Raw genomic sequence first — 21,764 nt, 5'->3', positions numbered from 1 at the left:
AATATGCCTAGAGTTAACCTGCAAGAAAAAACCATAGCTCCTCCTTGACACAAGCATCAAGAAAGGGGAAAGGTGTCAAATTGCTCCATCTTCTTCCCAATCTTGCTGTAGCATGGGCTAGTCTGATTGTTTGCTTTTTGGGCAAACAGGTTTTAGATATTGGCACTCCATGTACACTTGCTTCAGAATGTTTTCCTGTTACAAAGGAAGAATGAGCCCCCACACTTTAACTCTCTGTGCCCTCACATAGGAGTAAGTGCTGGAAAAGGAAAAGTTATGTAACAGGTACTGTGCACTGCACTTCCACCTACAAAGCTCGCAGTAGAAGTACCGCAAAAGTGAAATGGTAATGCTTTTCTTTCCTGTTTGCATTAGGTATAATAAGAGCAAGTGACAAATATTGGTTAATTGTGTTCTTTTCACACAGTGCTCTCACACTAACCATGTAATAGTCAGTTAATTTTTAATATACATATGTACATATTTATATACATGAGATACACAATACACTTATGTATATTTGCGTTCTTGTACACAGATATGCTCAGGTAAAACTACTTGCATTTGTTAAACCAGGTCTGTTTTTCTTTTTTATTAATTTAGCCCACAATAAAAGTTATTTTATATCAAAAGATGACCAAGCACCTTTTGTCATGTACTGAATTTAAACACGGTGAGGTTTTTGCCTGCTTGGAACATATGGATAAATAATTACAATGGAAAATGGACATTGGATATAATATTGCTGACTACTCTGTTCATAAGCTGATGGTAATTTGTAATTGTATTCCAAAAAGAACTGGACATATTTTAGCTTTGTTTTCAGTTACAATAATTAAAACACAGCACATATAAAAGCTTAGCAGATTTCACATATCATGAGCAGAGCAGTGTGCCAGCACATAGCGCCCCCCCCCCCCCCCCGCAACAACCTGATGACATCTAGTGGGCACTGTGATTAACTGATTGTTCCATAAGCTCACAGAAAGAAAATTAATGAGCAAAGCATAACAGAAACACTACCAAACATGTTTATTTTACAAACTTGCAATAATAATATTTGGTAGAAATGAGGTTTTATTGCTTTTATAATGAAAAAAATTTTTTTTTTATTAAAAAAGAAGCAAGGATCAGTTGCTATTAAAACATCTTCAAAACAAATGGAGTTGGATTGTAGCTCAACTAGCTTGGCAACAGTCTGTCTGTGGAGGTGTCCAAGATTAGCATCATTATAAAATAAGAAGGGCATAAGATGATGGTTCTAAGTAACTATAAAAGGAGTTGTGAGATAGTCTAACAAAACAATGTGATACAAAAGACAATTATTAATTGCTTAAAACATACAAATAAACTATTATTTTTAGTAAAGAAACATGGGTAAATTATATTTATTCTTTCAGCTGGTACTTGACTAAGCTAAATAACCTGGTACATCTATTTCTTGAAAAAGGAAACAGCACTGTGGAGAAAAAATATCCTGCATAATAATACAGTACGTAAGATTCAGACAACTATCCATCAAGATTACATCAGATTAGAGTGTGTTATTTTCTTTTCTTTGTTGTAACTAACTCAGAAATATAAAGATTAAGTTTTGGAAGATGATGGATTTTTTACTATTATTCTGTTGTCCATTTTATCCTTTTTACCTGAGTAACCTTAAGAAAACGATTACAATGTGCATGTACTTGCCTGACTCAAGAGTTCCATGTACAGTCTATGTTCAAATGAAGTTTGTGGAGAAACCCTCATTATTTCAAACAGAAAGTCAATCCACATGTACAAAGAGGAACCATGTATGTGGATCAGTTCCATCTACTGAAATCAATGGGGGAAACATTCCAGGAAGAGGAGTTGTGCATAGACACAGAAACTCCTACACCCAGAACAGACTGTTTGGGAATGATCCATTAAGCATGGGTGCTACATAACCATTTTCCATGGGGCTTGAGCAAAATCCCCACTAAAACGACGAAAGCTGCACAGAACCCATTGTTGGTGGATTTTCTTTCATCCAAGGTTAATTTCTATATATGAAATGTTCAGTAATGCGCTTACGCTTCTGGAGTATAGCTTTACAAATACAAAGCAGCTAGGAGTTTATAAAACATTTACTGAACAGTAAAGTCTAGGTCAATCTGTACAGATCGATAGGTATAATGTAAATATGTACAGGAATTTATTTCCATCACGTTTTGTGCAATGTGGCTTCCATCTGCAATTGAAAGGCTGCTATCTATGACACGGATTTCTTAATGCAGCTAGCAATGGAGAGTACAGGGGAGGAAAAAGGACCACAGATCCCAAACAAATACTGTGCTACGCAGACAGCTGTACATAATTCATATAGTGCATATATCGGTTACATAGAGCAGCAAATACAGACAATCGCATTTACAGTTTCTAGGCTTGTTACACTTTTTTTACGTGGGAATGAATGAATATTCCGATGAAAGAATGTGTCTATCAGTAAATTATGAGCTTACAGGAAAAAATGTTTTCAGTTTCATGTGCAGAAAAATAGTGCAGTAGGAATAAATCCTTTACAGTAGCAATTAAATAATTCAGTAGCACTGTTAACTCAGAAGTTTAAAAAAGCTGTGTACAAAAGGAAACATGTTTGTTCTGAACAGTTCTGCTAATAAGCTCACTGTAACACCTCGAAGAGGTTCCCCATCTTTTTTGTGCTGTTTGCTCCATTTTTCTGGTTATTATTTTTCTTCTCTCTATTACAGACTGAAGTAGAGTGTGAATGCTTGAAGCAATTTCTAGGTATAGTCACATTGGTGGAAAAAACACAGGTGTGCAGTCACTTTTACGAGGTAAGTTTGGAATAACTTGGAGGAGAAAATTTACGTTTTAAGTACTTCAGAATATAAAGTGGAAGACAGCTTACTACAGTGATGGCTGACACTTTCCACAGGAAGGTCACAGTTGTGATAAAGGCAAGATCTATAGACATAAAAAAGCGAAAATAAGTTATAAAAGCAGGAAATTGGGGGAATGTCCAATGTGCAAGATCAATAAATATCACTGAACTCTTGTCACAGGCTATTTTATAAGACTGTGAGGTGGTGGGAGCTGATTAATATTAGGCCACAGCTGTACAGTGTCATATGTTTCTTTTAAAATTGCTTTATTAAATCAGTCTCTCCTGAAAATGGACTGAATAACACCACTATGACAGATTTGAAAAGGCCAGGCTCTTGCTCAAAGGCAAATGTCAAAGAACAAAGGCAAGGTGTTCAAATATGCCACCTTTTAAAAATCCAGCATGATTTAAACAAAATTAAAAGCAAATTTTAAACTTTGAAAGCTGAATTTTATGGATTTCAGGATTGTTGACACACTTTCACTGATATTTGCGCATGTAAATTTAAATACATATTCAATTAAACAATTAAGAACCTGATCAGTCCTTTTCAATACAAATCCATTAAGATTCCAAGTAATTACCATGCAGTGGAATATGAAAAGAAAACTGTTTTTTCAATGCTAGCAAAAAAGGGATGCCTGTTACTGTTTTGGCAAAATTGTCCTAGTGCTCTGTGGGGCACTTTACCTTTAAGAAAATAGCAATTATACCTACCTAAGAAAGCTCCAAAAGACACTCTGCCTATACCTGCTCCGATAAGGTGGAAGAAGAAAGGACAGATTTATAGAAAAACAAGGAAATAAGAGAAGATGCAATATATAAAAAAGGAATGTGTTAAGAGAGAGCTGAAAGGTTTGAAAGTGGTTAGTAGTATCTGAAGGCTGCTCTCCTACAGACCGTACCATTTCAGATTTAAAAATACATTCTGGAGTATATTCTAAAAGTGAATGTTATTTTTAAGAGCTATGTTAGATAAACAGAAGACAGAGGTCAGTAACTCCATACCTCCAACAGCGTTTTTAATTTGAATGCTGCGAAGAGGAATCCTAACACAACCCCTTGTGATAAAGGTCAGATTTTTATATATAATGTAGGTTGCCTGTTATTACCTATGGCGACAGTCCACATATCTGGATAAAATTAATACATCTGAATTAAATTCAGACAAAAACTACTGTCATACTGCTCACAGCTGTGTAAACATAGCACATCTTAAAACAGAACAATAGATACTACCCATTATGTAAGTGATAGCTACTCACCAAAATATTCATTTAGAAATGCAAGCGAGGCCACATAACAGCAAAGGCTGAAGATTTCAGCCACCACCATTAACCAATGCCATGTTCGTATGGTAAGTGCAACCATCAAAAGCTCAGTCAGGATTAGTGCAGTGAAAGAAATGGCAACAACATGGACAAATTCAGATTCGAAAAGCAAAAGAGCTCCATACATCAGAATGCCACCTGAGAAAGATATACAAGAACTTTAATAATGGATTCACTGTAGAGCTCATCTTCTTCATGCATGGTTAGTTACCACACTTCCACTCCTCATTCTAGGCATTCAGGGACTGCATGGAGAATATGGGAAAGGGGCTCAAACAGGCTTGGGGGGGAAAGATCAATGTTGAACTGCAATTAATAGGTCTGACACTACTTGAATATCATATTTCAAGATAAACATAAAGCAATTTTTAAAAGCCCTGTGGATGAAACGTTAAGTTTTGGAAATTTAATTGTGAAAGCTGAAATGGAACTGTTAGAAGACAAAAAAAATGTACTCAAGAAAAAGACCAAGACAGACCTCTTACCTTGGTAAATACTGATTAAAACCCAGATGAGGAAAGTCTTAAATGACAAAGATCTTCCCTAAAAGAAATAATGAAAGGAAGTTTGTAAGCAACTTGGACAAGGCAAAATATATTCAATTAGCAAAAAACGATGTATTTTTAATTATATATTTTGGGACTACAACGACCTGATTTTAAAAACAGAATATATGGGCTACATTTAAGCAATTACATTTGGTACCTAAACTTAAAAGATTTATTTAAACTTTTGCAAAAAAGATTCAATTTCCCTACTGAATATATAGTGCTGTGCTTCAATTTTGAAATAATTATAATCACTTCTGAAAAAAACAACCTCAGCTGTTGTTTTGAAAGGGACGTTTGTTTTTCATTACTGATATAACACACAATTTCACTTTCTCCCTTAAAATCAACACATGCAACTATAATATGCCAAATGGTATCCATGGACCATGACTTCGCACTGCACACAGGTGGAGCATTCTCCCATGTGGCAGGGGCTGGGAATCCACCAACCATCTAAATTACCCACAATGCCCCTGAATGATGATTCCCAGAATCAGCTGCAGTCAAGAGAGTGGGTGAACCAAAACACCTACTACTTGGGTCCCAGCAGCTGCTCAAGGGTGCTGATGCTGGTCTTAATATGAAGAAACTGCCCAGTGTTCAAGGCAAAATGTATATAATGTCAACTTATCACTGTATTACTTGCTCTGGAAGTGGCAACTCTTTTTGCAAACTGCTTTAATTTTTTTTTACAATCAAATGGTGTACAAATTATATGAAATAAATGAACATAGGGCCAAGGGGAAAAAAGAAAAAAAAGGAAAGAATGTCACCCACATGAACCTGTTTTGAAAACTCTTACCTTAGTAAGGTCTTTATAAAGTTCTGGATAAAGGAGTGCCATTTCCGGTTTCACATCCTGATCCAGCACTAAAGAGAAAACTGGGAACATCGTGTATATGGTTGCATACCTCAGGGAGAAATCATTTGAAAAATATTTTAAAATGTATCCTTTACATAAACGTGTTTTCACTTCCATAATAATATCTTGGTGCCCATGCAAGCTATGGCGTATGTTAGTCTTACTTTTAACATTTTTATCTTCACCAATCAAAATAACACAATCTGATTATGTATCTGTTTTATATCATTTATACTTAAGAGGGAGGTTCACAGGAACTCATTGAAAATTGAGGCCTGCTGCATGTGGATTAGCGAGCATGAGATAAACTAAATTTGACTTGTGTGAAGTAGCCATTAGTGGCACATGCTTCAATTCATTGGTTTCTGTCTAGAATTAGCACTGTTTTTGAGGCCATAAGAAAAAGATTATAGTGGCTACCTATAATGGTAACATATTACATGCCGTAATAGTGGTAACATAATGAATGTTACTGTTCATTATAACTAATAGCCATTATCATAATAATGATGATCGCTGTAAACAAAAAACCAAAACACCTCTGAAATAAAGTTTTTGTAGAACTAAATCTCTTACTTACCCTACCATGAGGAAACCTTGGTATAAAGGAACAGATGCAAAATAGAAGACTGAAGAAAACACAGCCTAGAGGAAGAACACAGTATATTATACTGGGATTCCTACAGATAATCTGGGGAAATTATTTAAAGGCTAGAACAATGTAGGTAAACAGTTCACCATGAAAGCAAAAAGAATTAAATACCTGCATAGTTGAAATAATAAGGCCTCTGTGCATGACAAACTGACCAAGTGCTGCCGATCTTTTGTAACTATTTCGACCATGTACCATCAGCAGCCGGCCAATGTGTTTAAATTGTGTAATTGAAAAATCAGCAGCCAAAGAAGCTTGTTTCCCCTCCTAAATTGAAAATAAGAATCACACATTTTTAAAAAATGATCAACACTGTAAACATCACCTTGGAAAAAGTACCATCTATTAACAGGTTTAATATGAGCACCTCCAAATCTGAAAATTCAAGTGATGGAGATTTATACACAGCATGAACTTTTACTATTGTTATTACAACAAATCATGAGTAAGATATACATATACCAAACATATTTACAATTTTAACCAGTGGTTTCTAACACATTATAAAGTATACATTTAATAAACTCTGTAATAAATATACCTTTCCTTCAATTCCAATTCCACAGTCTGCTGCCTGGATCATATTGACATCATTTCCTCCATCACCTGAAAAAAAGTACAATCACCTGTCACATTTTAGACCAGTTCCACAATCTTTAAAATTTGCTTGTTGAATTTAATTTCACTTGGAATTAATTTAACAAGTTATCTGAATTAGCATTTAGGTTAGAAGGTTATTTTGCTGCCTCAGTTTTGGTAATGCAAAACAAAAAGCAGACATATTACAGGTCAGTATGTATCTCTCACTTCAAAGACTTCTGATCCCTTACATTTAAATTGACCATTTAGAGAATCTCTCTTGATATGAAATACTGGAGATCCACTTATTAATTGCTGCAAAAACAGAACTTGCACATTTTTTTTTTAAAAAAATGTAGCAACTGAGCCTTCTTAAACCTATTGATTTAAATGGACTCGAGTGTGCTTAATTATCTGCTGGGCAGTAGCAAGAACCTGCTATATTGCTATTATACAGAAATTCATGTATCAGCTTGAACTATCACTGAGCAAAGAATAACCAGCAAAGAATCTTTTGATATGGCCACTCTTCCTCAAGTACTTGAAAATGTAAGTTCACGATCCAAGACTATGATAAACAAAACTGCATCACCTTTTGAGAACCTGAATTAGAATGAATGGAAAGAATCATGAAAATTATTAAGAAAAAATAGTACTTGTGTATCTGGGATTTGCATATTGTCATAGAAAAATAAGCTCAAAGTAAAATCAAAGGATACTATGATAATATACTTTTAATAATGCATTTTAAATATTTTTAGTACCAAGCATTAATGATTAAAGCAGAGCTTTTTAATTCTTCACATTTTTTCAATGCTTTTACGAAAACAAATAAATGAAAATATAACATTCGCATATTAAATTATCCAGGACAGTTACGTAGTCATTATTGTACTTGAGAGGACAGACATATCATTAGTTTGTCAACAGGAATAAAACCAGAGTGGATGCTTACCTATTGCACAAGTACGTTTCCCTGTGTGGTGTTGCAACAATTTTACTATGTGGGCCTTTTGGGTGGGTGAACATCGGCAGCATACTACAGCTGGACACTGACAAGCTAGTTCCACAAATTCATGCTCATAGTATTTCAAGCAGACCTACAAAAAGCAACATATTGGGGGTTTAGCACTCAACAGAACTCCAGCAGTATTTTTAGCTTAAACAACATGAGACCAAGCAGTTAGTTGAAAGTTGAATCACTTTTCAGTGCTATTCCCATGCACCAGAAGTACATGTATCTTGGAATTTAAATTGGAGAATTTAACTCACAGAAAGTTATTATCATCTTTGATATTGTGAAATGACAAACAAGTATTTTTGCAAAAGGAGGGTGATAACAAAGTTATACTCAAAGTAGATCCATTTATTTCAATGAGTCCAAGGCTGGTATCAGATAACAGATATTCTGGGAAACTGTTCCTCAACTTGGTTTAATCTTACAGTATTAAGTGTTTTTAATGTAAAACAAACTGCAGACCAAAGGGGCTATTCGGGTCCTCTTTTGGCAGTCTGGTGGTAAAAGTACTTAGTATTAATCAATTTTTAAATTACCTTAACAGTACAGTCACTGACAAAAGCCAGGGCCTTACCTCCAGAGAGTCCCCAGATATTACCAATGCACAGTCATGTTTCCTTCTGAATGCATTTAGCTCCAAATGAGCTTCTCCACGACTTGTAACCTTAATTAAAAAGGAAACATTCAACAGTTTAAGGTGTGACAGTAATATCTATCTATCTATCTATCTATCTATCTATCTATCTATCTATCTATCTGCTTTATACTATGGTGGAATTACTCTGTTTTTTCCCACCCTTAAATCTCTATAAATCTCTTGCTTCCCACTGTAAATAATCAAGATACAGCAATATCTGCAATGCTGAAGGGAAGCTGAGTAGGTGAAATTTTCTAAAACTCCCCTTCGGAATGATGCAAAGCTGGGGAGTGGGGAGAGGAGCAGAGATTGCACAAGTTGTGGCACATTGTCATAATGCTAAATCATGGTTTATTGCTATATCGGACCAGGGCAATATTTCATAGAAGATGAAAAACTATTGGAATGAGAAACTGTATTCTACCCCAGGATTTCCAAAGGGATAAGATATAAGGAATGTGGAGCAGAAGGGATAGCAAATACTGATAATTTCCAAAGTGGACATTTTCATGCAATTATAATTCCAAAAGAGGAAGTCCTTGTGCACTAAGTGAGGGTGGGGAAACTTGCAAGGCGTACTCTAGGAATATGGCCATAGTCTGGGGGAAATGACCGTGTGAGCCAAACTGGACAAGCCAGCAGACCAAGATCAGCTCACAGACTGGAGTTTCTCCATCTCTGGCCTTGACTATCAGAAAAAGCTGTCAATATGTTCTCAGTGTAGTCCGAAAGACACTAAGCTGGCTTTACTGCACTTTAGCTATCCTCTGACATGGGGTCAAATTGAAACAGAAGACTTTTTCTGTATGGTTCCCATTGACATGGCCTGTGCAGGCGCATAGTATGTGGGCATGTAGGTGCATGAGAACATGAGTATATGTGCATAATTCAACAGATGTCATGAAACATAAAAACCAAATTAAACTGGGGCAGCTAAGGGTGTATAGCATTCCCACTGGAATTCATTCTTTTACCATACTGTCTGTCTGTCTGTCTGTCTGTCTGTCTGTCTGTCTCATAAATTGAATGAACACTTATCATGTCTTTAGCAAACACCACAACAGTAGCAGACATTGCTAAGGGTGACAAGAAACAAAGTACTGGTAGCAATACTTACAGGTCTGAAAATATGAATATCTTGTGCTCTGGATACTAGGTGAGAGCTTTTTGCAATACAAGTAGCTGTCTCCAATTTATCTCCTGTTAACATCCATATCTATGAAGTAATTGAGAGTAGTTTAGTTGACTATTATTTGTCTATTGCGTTCACAAAAAATGCAAATGTATCTCTTTCCTGAGCATTGTGTTCAATTGCTGTCTATCAAAGGAAATTCTTATTATATATCATTAAACAAAAATGTACAGGTCCCCTCTGCTAAGGATATGTTGCAGGGTCCAGCTGTTGAGGCCAGTAGTGGATGGTGCGATGGGGCAGAAGTGCTCACCTGACCTCTTAGCAGCAGAGTTGCTGCTTTATACTAAGAGTGGGAGGTACAAGTTTGTGGGGAGGTTGGGGCTGTGCAAATGCACTGGCACAGTTAATACAGCACTCCTGCCAGCATGTTCACACAGTGCTGAGCTCCCCACCATCTTCTATCTCCCACTCACCTTCCCAGGAAGCAGCAGTGATTCACCAGCCAAGAGATCGGGTGACCAGCACTACTCCTGCCCTCGCCCCATCTGCTACTGGTTGAGGCTCTGTGTAGGAAGAAGGGGTAGTTTAGGTTGATAGGACGAAGGTCATGTGAAGTAAGTCAGTATTGTCATACAAACAGATGTGTCTGTGGCTGCATTCATGGAATATTTCACAGAGAAACATTTTATGACAGTTGCAGGTACAGAATATATTTATGTGAACTTTTGTGTACATTCTTCGTTGAATAGTTATCTATTGCTGTAATAGTTAAATAAGTCTTCCATGAGAAGTGACAACATGGGTATAAGAGAACTCAGCTGGGCTTCTCCTTTCTCTCTCTTTAGTTCTGCGGCCTAATCTGCAGGAGCTTATCCAGTATCCAAACGCTCCTTCTCACATGGTAGCAGACTGAATCATTTGCTATTCGTGGAAATAAATCTACCATGCAAAGACAACAAATTTAAAGAAACAAGTTAACTATCTGACAAAACAAAAGCTAGTACCTTTATTCCAGCATTTCGAAGCATCTCCAGAGTTGGCCTGACATCAGCCTGTAGCTGATCTTCAACTCCAGTGAGACACAGTAATTCCATTTCTCTTTCTAAACTCTCCACAACGGCGGCCACCTTGAGGGTTCTGTCATGTATACTTAATTTTGCTTGGTTGTATCGATTCTATTTACAAGACAAAAATCCAACTTTATATACATAAAAGGTTTTTACTTGTTGCCAACTGGGACACTACCGTAAGGATGTAAGAGCAGTCCTGCTGGGTTAGTCCAACACTCTGTTCTCACATGGGCCAACCTCAGCATAACAGCATTCCTCCCACTTGTGATTCACAACAACTGATATACAGAAGCCTACTGCTTCAAGACAGTGGAGGCAGAACATAGGCATCACGTTTAGTAACCACTGATATTTTTATGCTCAATTAATATCTTAAATCAGAGGTTTTCAACCTTTTTGAGTCCACGGCTCCCTTGACCAACTACATACTTTTTGTGGCACCCCTGGGGAGCTCAGTTATGTCACCCCCTTGTCTGCAGAGCTGGCAGCCGCTCACCCTTTTTCAAACACCCTCCCTTGGGAGTTCTATGGGGAGCCGCAGCTGCCACTCCTAGTCTTGCCCCAAAGAGAGGTGCCTCCTCACAATGCCCCACATGGGCCTGGGAAGCACCCCCTGACCAGCTCCAGAGGCACCATTCGCCTAGGAAGCTTGTAGCCTGGGACGCTGCAACAGTTGTGCAAGCCTTTGGGAGGCAGAGACGCGAGAAGGCATTAGAGGAGGCAGGGAAGGAAAGAGGGACAGAGGCCAGTGTTCTCGCAGCACCCCAGACCATCATTCAAGGCACCCTAGGGTGCCACAGCACACTGGATGAAAACCACTGTCTTAGAGGAACAACATTTCATAGCTCAATGCTTAGGAGACAACAAGCCTGAAAACTTAAAGATGAGGCTTTGACTGTTGACAGCCTTCCTTGCTGCCAGATTTTCTCCTCCACTCAGAGATAAGTTTGAGAAGAGGGCAAGAGGGTGACGATGGATGGCTGGGAGGTAGCTTCATGGGGCTCAGTGTCTTTTCAAGCTTTCGTGAGAAAAGTCCAAGCTTTCTCAGAGTTTTCTCCTAAAAGCCCACAAAGACTGAGCCTATGATGAAACAAGCTAGAGTAGATCTCACTCATCATTAGTCTATATTAGCCATTCTAAATTATTTTGAAACACTGAAGTATTTTGGATTAAGTGTGTTGTTAAACCCAGAGTAATACAAAAACATCAGTATAGTATGAGGGTTTTTTACCTCAAAATCCTGATACTGTTCTTCGGTTAATGATTTTTTGGCAACAACCAGAGTGCGTAGTCCTTCTCTTGCCATGTTACCACACTAAAATTGCATATAATAAACAATAAAGCATAGTCATGAATTATGAATCAGAAATGTCTTTGCAAGTGATAGGGGCCCATTCACCAAACTCAAATTAATAGGCTTTGATATCACAAATGAACAATCAATGTGAAAAAAACTCTAAGGCTGGAAATGGTGCAACATCATTTTGCAAGTTTCTCCCAACTATTCAAGGGAGAGTTACACCAGCTCCAGTCCTTTCTGAAAGGGTGGGTTCAGAAGGTGGTTCTAGAGGATGGCCTTTTCCACCCCAGAGCTACTGGCCTTTGTGGCGCTTCAAGCTTCCAGCCTCTCACATTTCTAATGCTCACTTACATCTACTATTCAAGAGAGGCAGTGGAAACCTGAAAGAAGTGGCTGGAGGCAGTTCTGGGAGGGCAAGCAAATAAACTTAATCCAAATAATATAGAAGTATATTGGTTGAGAAGACCACCGATGTGGTTTGCAACCAGTTTTTAACAGGATTACTCTACAGTTGAAGTGCCTGGGGGCAGAGCTTGCTTGTACACCCTGCTCCCATCCCCAGTTTAACCTTTTACATGTTCAGACAGATGCCTGAACAAAGTTCTAGACTCAGTGTTATCTTTAAAACATATAAAAGTTAAAATACTAAAACAGATTGAAATTACTTCAACTTTCTAAGCATCTGGGCATCTAAGAATCTACAAGCTGCTGTTATCTCTGTGGTTAGGCATGCCTTTCAACTAGCTGAAGCTGGTAGCTAACTGTAATCCTATCTGGAGAAAACTGACCAGGCTTCAGCAAAACATACACTGGTTACATTCGGTCTAGGCTACCTTTCGGTGAGTGCTTCCTTTAAAGGCAGCCTAGAAGCTTCATCAACTGCAAAATTCAGTCATAAGAATGACTGCTGGGCCTAGGTGGTTTGATCATATAATATACTGATTTTTCATCATCTGCATTTGGTACCCATTCATTGGTGGTTTCAATTTGAAGTGCTAGTACTAGTCTTTAAATCCCCAAACAATTTGGTAACAGATTATTTGAAAGATTGCTTTCACCCATGTAAATCTGCAAGGCCCTAAGAGGCCCCTTTCTAGAGCCCAACACTAAGGTCTATCAGGTTGGCATGTAACAGGGTGAGGGCCTTTTCAGAGGTGGAATTCCCTCTCCCAGCAATTCTTTGCCCTCCTGTTTTAGTCCTTTAAAGCTGCACCCAAATACTTCCTTTAAATTTATCCAAGCCTTGTATTGATTTTACTGCTGTCCCCTCATAGATGTTTTACTTTGATGTTTTAAAAGATTTAACATGTTTAATAGGTTTGTTTTAAACACTTTTATTGAAAAAATGTGATGACTTGCCATAAAAGGTGGGATAGTACTATATTAAATACATAAATTGATAGTAAAAACAAGTCCTGGAAGTTCTATATAAAAATAGCAAATAAAGTTGAAAATGAGGAAGCCTGATTGTGAATATTCAACCAAACATTTATGTGGGCCTCTACATGATTTTTAAGCCATTGCTTTATTTCAACAAGTTTCATTCCTGCCCACCCAAGCTACACATATTAAAAATGATTTTTAAGTTAGTTTTACAGGCTAATGTATCTATGTGTCATAGGAGAATTACTATTACCATAGCATAAACATGATTGGCAGTAAGTTTATTTTGTTAAATTAAAACACAAGAATTAAAAATAATACAAAACAGCAACATTAATGATTCTTTAAAATGCTTGATGCTCTCTGTCTAGTGCAAAATGATTATTGATTTGACCTCATAATGCTAAATAAATTAAGCAAGTATTTTACAATTAATTGTGCATCATTATCGCCAAAAGTAATTTTTATGACACTTTATTAGCTCTTCAGGGAGTTTAATTTATTCATGCCCCTGATTAAATCAAACTGCCTCAAGCAGGTATTGATTTATATTGCCAATACCATTATGAACATGCATTGTGTGATCATCACATTACCATATTGTCTATATGTAAGGTCAAATTAAGACAATTGCTGGTGTCTAGTACAGCAACACAGTGCAACGTATTTAGTTTGTGAAAATAAATTTATTTATAATGTTACAGTAAAAATGTATGGTAGTTAAAAAGAAAATAAAAGAAAAAAGTTGGGTGCATTTAAAGAAGCTCTTTCAACCTCATTTTATATGTTTATTTGTTCTGGAATGAATTCTGAATACTTAAAAAAGACATCCATCTGTTGTTTAATTTGAGAGTTAACTTTCTTCTTCTTTTTGCATTATACAAAATTTCTAAACCACTGCAACTCTTTAAAACCTATTAGTGATACACTTAATTGCATTTCCCAATCCATTATTTCTTTGGTTCATTATTTCTATCTTTGAAGCAGACAGATGTTATTGGACTGGAAGCCATTACTATTTTGCTTCTGTTCTTTAATTTCACAGTTCTACATTTCCTTATGACAAAGTAAAACAGTTACTTTTTCTCTTCAAATTGAAACAACTGTTTTTAACATTTCTTACCTCCTCTTCTAGCCAGTCATTATACTGAACAATGGAGGACATTGCAACATCTGCACCTTTCATGTAAAACGTAATTTCACCTGTAGATTCATCCTGCAGGGGAAGATACTATATATTAGAAAACAGCATAGTCTACTCATACCACAGGCAAATACCCATAGCCTTTGGTAAGTTATTACCAAAGACATGAAGTATTTGAGGAGGACAAATCAATATTATTCATATAGTTAGCCAACTTTTATATTTCAAAACTTACATACATTTTCAAAACAATAAGCTTTCATAAATATATGACCTGCAAAACAGATGAAGAAAAAGACTGACAAAACTTACTCTCACTATGATTCCCATTCGTTTGCTTTCAGATGTAAAAGGGAAAATTTGCAGAATATAGTATGTCAGAATCTGTCCACTGGGGGTTTTCAGCTGCATTGAAGTTAAATCCCTGCTCACCAAAGTAAGACCAACACTTTCTGTCCATTGTACCAGAGCTACCTATAAAGAGAAGTAAGTTTTGATTGTCAATTGTATCCAGTGCAAATAAAACTGCACACAAACAATTGTCTATGATTAATTGTAGAAATCTAAAAACTTAAAAAGCCAAATATTTTTTGTACCATATATAAGCCAAGGTATGAAATACCAGGCCAACAAAATCCCTTAAGGATTGCAGTACACAGTCATACCTTGGAAGTCGAACAGAATCCGTTCCAGAAGTCTGTTTTACTTCCAAAACGTTCAAAAACCAAATTACGGATTCTCATTCGCTGCAGGAAGCTCCTGCAGCCAACCAAAAGCCGTGGAAGCCCCGTTGGATGTTCAGATTCCAAAAGAATGTTTGCAAAATGGAACAATCCCTTCCGGCTTTGCGGTGTTCAGAAGTCAAAACGTCCGAGTTCCAGGGCGTTCGGGATGCAAGGTATGACTCTACAGGTATTCATAAATCCATTACAAACAATGAAAAGCTCATAACTGTTTCCCATACAGTTTGGTACCAGTGGTGTGTATACCTTTTTATGCTGGAAATTGAAGGAATCTGAAACACTGAGTGTTGCTCTATAACAGGCTGGTTCAACACGCAACCCAAAGGCCACATGCAGCCCTCAAGGCCTTTTTTGGTGGCCCTTGACAACATTTGACCCGCCGCCCTCACGCTGCCTTGCCAAAACCGGGTTAATGAGGCTCTGGGTTTTGGTAAGGAGGTGTGAGGGCTCTGCCAGGTTCCTACAGTCCACCCACCTCCTTCCCGAAGCTTAGTTACCTTCAGGATAGAGGTAGGGAGACTCTAGGACCCAGTGGGCCTTCTCTAGGACAGTGGGCCTTCTCCTCAAAGCCCACTGACTTGCTTACCCAGCTTTGGGAAGACAATGTGAGGGCTGGGGATCATCAAATTTTAGGCTCGATTCCCCCCCCCCCCCGAAAGCACAGTATTCCATGTTGACGTTCTCTTGTGGCCCACTTGGTATGAAAATTTGAGCTGTCCTGTTCTATAAAGAACCCAAAGAAGAGCTAGCTAAACTGACCTGCCTTCATTAGGCATGCATCAGGAAATAGATGTTACTAGTAAGAAATAAAGAAAGAACTCAGTGCCTAGTAATTAATGAGCAAAGTTTATTTGAGTATAGTGGTGGTGGGGGGCAGTCTGAACGATTTGCTGCTGCATGTGTATTACTGTAAGCATCAGTAAATTAAAATATGGTGAAATGATTATTATATGAGAATATAATAAAGAGGAGTCCAAAATAAATACACTTTAAAATGTCATTTTCAGATGCACAACAATAGCTGTTTTAAGTTTGTCTAACAAGCTCACTATATTAGCTGCAAATGATCCAATACTCCAAAGGTTAATTTTCAATTTTCACAGTGAAAGGTTACTATTACATTCTGACCTGTAAATTGCATCTTTCCGTTAATACCCTATCATCTCATTTGTGTCCCTTTGCAACGAGGACTTGAGTGTTCTATATTTGGTGACTCACATCTGTTTATTATTTAGTTTATGCATGGCTTCACATGCAAGTTGAGTTGGCAGTTTATAGCACAGCTACATTTTAGATAGTTATACCTGTGCTAACAGATAAGGTCAAGGAGCCAATAGAGAAGAATCACCAGGCTTTTATATTTATTAGAGAATCCCAAAATATCAGTATCTGGTAGTTCAGTCAAATATATTAGCCTATCAACAGTACTCAAAGAAAACTAGGCTTGGATCCTAATCTTCTGCTTCATTTATAGGAAGAAGTTTCTTTTGATAAAATGAAGTCAGGCTCATGGAAGGGTCCATGAGTGCAATTTGGATGAGAGCCATAACAACCTGGAATACAGTGTCTCCTGTGCTACCGCAAATGATTCGGCCTTGCTCCAAATGGAAATGGAACAGGAAGAAAACTTGCCTAAGAAAGGAAAAAGACCCCCTCTTAAGGGTGTCTTGCCCTTTTTTCTGACTCAAAAGAGAGTTGGCAACTGAGGCCCTTCATGTCATTCCACAACTGAGTGAAGCCCAAGGTGCTTTAGTTTGGTGGTGCCCCCCCCCCAGCTGTGGGATGCTCTGCTCCCTGTGGCACAACTGGTACCAGCACTGTTCAGTTATCTACACTGACTGAAACCCCATCTCTTCTTCCAGCTTTTTGGTGGGGATGGGGGCTGAGCTATTAAGGCACCTAGCATTCTCGTAGGAAGCAGATTAAGCAATGCAGGTTTTGAGATGGTTTTACTGATGGATTTTATATAGTATGTTTCTATATTGTTGTTATTTCAAGGTGACCAGCCTTGAGATTATGTACAATAAAGGCAGAATATAAATCTTTCAAATATGTAAAACAAAAAGCCTTTCCTGTCCCCAAATAAGGTTGCTGATTAAAAAAAAAAGTTTGGAGGAGAAACAGGGAGTGGATTTGAAAAGTGAGTTCAGTTCTGTACTAGAAACTAATTCTTATGCTGAGCTTGTGCACAGATCTGCTATTTCTGAAATTTTACACACACACACACACACACATACACGATGCCACAAGCCTTGAGTCTGCCCCACCTCTAATTTAGAAATGTAACAACATCAATTTTAACAATTGTACAATTCAGCAATTTTAAGAAGCAATATTTCATATGATATGTGGCCACTGTAAAATTCCTTTGATGTACTCTGGGAAAAATATTTCACAATCACGTCACAATGTAAAATGAGGCTTTTCCACTCTAATTTGCATATGGATATCTTATCATTGTTGTGAACATTTTTATTAAACTTTGTATTACTTTTTATTTTACTTTACTTCCATTACTCTTCCCTCACCATGTCTTCACAAAATATTAAAATAATGTTTAATATTTCAAATGTGGGATGTTTTGGTATATGCACAGCTAAAGTGTAGCAAATAAGTGGCTAGTTCATTAGAATTAGCCATCATTAAAATTGTGACTAATCCATCTTCACTGACCAAAGAGGGGCAAAGGTCTTCAATGGCTCCTGTTCATAGTAAGTCTCTGAATTATTTGGGCTTGTGACCTTTGAACTTATTGCTCTATTTACTAAGTTCATATCCTTTTATGACTGTTCATTTAACTGGGCATACATGTATGATAACAGAGCATCAGCAGTTAGGTTTCATCAGTGGAATTCTCAATATGTTCCCTTTCCTTGGTATGCTGTAGAGGGCACAAGGAGTAGACAAATGAAACTTTCCATTCTTTCAGAGAAAATGAAATATTGATCACTTATCATAAGAAACAATGAGCTTGGCATAAGTAGAGCTCATGCTATGAATACAGAATAAGTTACTTATCTGAAACTACAGTAGCTACATGCATTATAATGAAGCTTCCCATTGGTCTTAATTCCTTCAAAATTTGTTATCAGACATTTCAGTGCCCATGAATATTGTGCATTACTTGAAACTGGGTTGTTCCTATTCATTCATTTATTGTGGAATGCTTTCAATATATTCTGTGAAGTTTTAATGTTTTAGCAAAAGAATGATATATGCTTGAACTATTTACATATTTTTTCTTGATTGTCAGCTGCGAACATTTTCTGCCATCTTAAGACTATATGGTGCATGCTTCAAAGAATACTAGTATATGCTGTCACATATGGAAATGTGATCAGCTATAAATTATCAGAAAACACTGCATTGTTTAAAAACATTGAATGCAGAAAACCAGTCTGTCAAATGATACTGTTGCTTATTAACCAAATATGTTTTGATAGGTCAACAAATGAGGTTAAAAAGAAAACATCAATTGAACCATTTCCCTAAATAAAGCTCCAGGGTGCAATATTCACAGCAGTATATTCAATAAAAATGCTTTTAAAATGGTAGTTGTGTGATTGGGAAACATTGCATCATCTGTCAGCCTAACTGCAAGAAAGTTCAATAAGCTAAATAATGAACCATTTACATTATTTTCCTTAGGCTCCAGTGATTTGCAAGGATAGCATCAATAGAGCTCTTTAAAAAATTATGATAAAGACCTTCTGGTCTTTTCACTTCTAGCTTTCTTTTTGTGATACAAAGAATTTTAGGTTATCTGAATTTTCACAACTTTATTTTTGCTTACGACTAACACTTTTTAAAAAAATTCTCAAAAAAACAAATTTTGCAAGAATTTCAGGAGACATAAAGTAATTGTAATGATCACAAAGTAAAGCTGATATTCACTGAGGATGGTCCCTGACTAGATTGTATTCAGAACAGATACACTAAAATGAACAGATGGAAAGCTGGTCATGTATAACTTAAGTCCATTAATTCCAATGGGTCTATTCTGAATTTTACCTAGCCAGATACCACCATAAGATTATTCCCCTCATTTTGTCTAATTTCTACTACGCCAAAATTAAAGGGTGGCCTCCAATAGAACCAGCCCTCTTGCAAATGGACTTCAGCTTTCTCAACAGGACTCCCTTCTTCTCCTTTCTCTCATATCCACAAAATGTTTTACAGGGTTGGGGCACCCTCTGGAGCAGATAGGGGCACAGGGGTGGCTGCAGAATGAAGAAGAAAGGGGAGTCCGCTCATGTGACAATGGATATGGCTGATAATGGATATATGTTGTGATCATGCATATCAAGGCATGTGAACTGTCTCTTGCTAAAACGGTAACTACCGTTAAGATTGACATTGATACCAGGTATCCTACAAAAGGTATCTACATAATGGCTTTCAAATTTAAAACCAAGAAAACATAGTAGAATATAATATAATATATGGAGACAATTAAAATAACAGCAGCACTTCAGTGATAAAAGAGTAATCCACTAAAATACTAGCTACCAGACCATCTCAGACTTCATGAGGCCAGCAAATGCTATTCTAAAAAAAAGGCTCGGGCAGCATTTACCAGACTCTCCTAGGCAGAAAGTTCAATGGGGCTGGTACTGCCAATGAGAAGGCCTCAGACCTGGAGGCACCCAAAGCAGAGCACCCTCAGTTTCAGGTACCCACTACAGAGCGTTTTCTACCCATTACTCCCATCCACAAATTCAAATTTAATAAATTCAGAAGGTGATAAACAATTCAATATATATGTAGCTAACATGCAATTTAAAAAAGGGAAATCAAACAGTTTTTCTTTGTGAATTCAGAACTAATTATTTAAACATCATTACTGAATTTTATAACCAGAATTCCCAGCTCATTTAACTGTAGTTACATGGAACCATGCTCATTCAGAAAAATCATTATATGTCAATTATATTGTGGTTTATGTATATGCTGATTTTTGGTCCCCAAAGTGGGGTAAACAGAATAGTAATACGAAGAAATGTACAATAAAAATTCAATAAATATGATGGCTAGCAAAACAATATAAAACAGCAAAAAAATGCTGGATAGTGCCTGACCTAGGTGGTGAACCAGCCAAAATATAATGGTGAATGACTAACCTGGCACTGTCTCACTCAATCCAGTGACTGCCTTTCATTCAGTGTTCAGTGTTGTTGTCACTATTCCCTTCTTGTTACATCAGGGCACACAAGCAGGTCCCTATGTCCTAAATGGCCTCTCACCAGGGTCCTTGCATAAAGAGGCTAGCCCCTCATCCTCACTAAATAAATGAGTTTGTTTCCAACCATGGGCTGGATCCAAACATGACCTTCCTCAGATGGCTTTAACCAACTGAAGATATATTGTAAAGATTGCCACACCTTCTACCATTGATTAGGCAGATGAATTTTCCTTTAAAATCACAGCATTTCAGAGGCAGTATAGCAATGGCTCTTGTATTCTAAACATATCAAACTACGTATCTGCACTTTGTGTGCCATTAACTGTTGCAATGATATCAATGCTTCTGCAGTTGTAAATGTTGTTATGCTCTATTCTAAGCATTGCAAATACAGTATAGCAAGGAGAACCCAGTTGTTATTTACTACATTTCCCTTAAAGGTAAAGGCAAAGGTACCCCTGAGCATTAGTCCAGTTGCAGATGACTCTGGGGTTGTGTGCTCATCTCGTTCTATAGGCTGAGGGAGCCAGCGTTTGTCCGGAGACAGCTTCTGGGTCAGAAACAACATTTACCTTCCCGCCGGAGCGGTACCTATTTATCTACTTGCACTTGGCATGGTTTTGAACTGCTAGGTGGGCAGGAGCTGGGGTTGAACAACGGGAGCTCACCCTGTACATTTTCTGTAGCAAGTGACAAATATAAATATCACAACTTAGTTGAAAATATAAAAATTATGATGGAAGCCTTACCTCATCAGGGCTAGAAGCTTGGTAAGTTCTGTTTTCATCACTGAAGTCCTGATCTACCTCAGCATATTCTGTTTCTCCAGTCACTCCTGCTCGGGATTCATATACAGGTGTAACATTGTGACACAATGCAATAGCTTTTACTGCTTCGTGTATTCGACTGCTGACAGTTTTGCGAACTTTTGGTGCAGAAGACTGCATCTTTCTGGAAGGTGTTGAGCTTGTACCATTTCCACTTGACTGGGAGTGCACCTTTAAAATATACACAGAATAAGCAGATCAAATAAAAATATAGCTCATATATATATTGAAGCAGGGGTGAGAAACTTCAGGCTTGGCCTTCCAGGCCTCTTTGTGGAATGAGGATAGCTGGCCATATATCTACATTTATCTATACGTGGGTGGGTGGAAACTTATGGCTTCTGTCATAAGCAGTCTACTCTACAAAGGCAAAACTCACATCCATTGCTCTGCCCACTTTCACCTGTGAACACACCAACCACTGGAAAACAGCCCCTGGAAATTGGCCACAAAAGAATGAAGCCTGAGGGAATGAAAG

General features: G+C 37.4%; 1 protein-coding gene across 6 annotated transcripts in view; it reads right to left on the bottom strand.

Moving 5' to 3' along the window:
- Nucleotides 1-446: 446 nt before the first annotated feature.
- ATP9B (ATPase phospholipid transporting 9B (putative)) overlaps nt 447-21,764 on the bottom strand; it is a 121,716-nt gene continuing 100,398 nt past the window's right edge. For 5 of the 6 annotated variants that reach the window (XM_081873359.1, XM_081873361.1, XM_081873362.1 and 2 more), the window contains 16 exons: nt 21,209-21,457; nt 14,847-15,008; nt 14,514-14,606; nt 11,939-12,022; nt 10,642-10,812; nt 9,620-9,718; nt 8,440-8,529; nt 7,803-7,947; nt 6,810-6,874; nt 6,380-6,535; nt 6,197-6,261; nt 5,557-5,665; nt 4,689-4,746; nt 4,138-4,341; nt 3,590-3,622; nt 447-2,952 (listed from right to left, as the gene is read on the bottom strand). In XM_081873359.1, the coding sequence (XP_081729485.1) occupies nt 2,816-2,952; nt 3,590-3,622; nt 4,138-4,341; nt 4,689-4,746; nt 5,557-5,665; nt 6,197-6,261; nt 6,380-6,535; nt 6,810-6,874; nt 7,803-7,947; nt 8,440-8,529; nt 9,620-9,718; nt 10,642-10,812; nt 11,939-12,022; nt 14,514-14,606; nt 14,847-15,008; nt 21,209-21,457 (1,920 nt within the window). In that variant the 3' untranslated portion in view covers nt 447-2,815. The remainder of the gene's footprint in view (nt 2,953-3,589; nt 3,623-4,137; nt 4,342-4,688; nt 4,747-5,556; nt 5,666-6,196; nt 6,262-6,379; nt 6,536-6,809; nt 6,875-7,802; nt 7,948-8,439; nt 8,530-9,619; nt 9,719-10,641; nt 10,813-11,938; nt 12,023-14,513; nt 14,607-14,846; nt 15,009-21,208; nt 21,458-21,764) is intronic. The other variant, XM_081873360.1, reaches the window with a different exon arrangement.

This window comes from Podarcis erhardii (assembly GCF_964252035.2).
Source record: "Podarcis erhardii genome assembly, chromosome: 8".
Taxonomy (NCBI): domain Eukaryota; kingdom Metazoa; phylum Chordata; class Lepidosauria; order Squamata; family Lacertidae; genus Podarcis; species Podarcis erhardii.
This window is presented reverse-complemented; position numbering and strand designations above follow the sequence as displayed.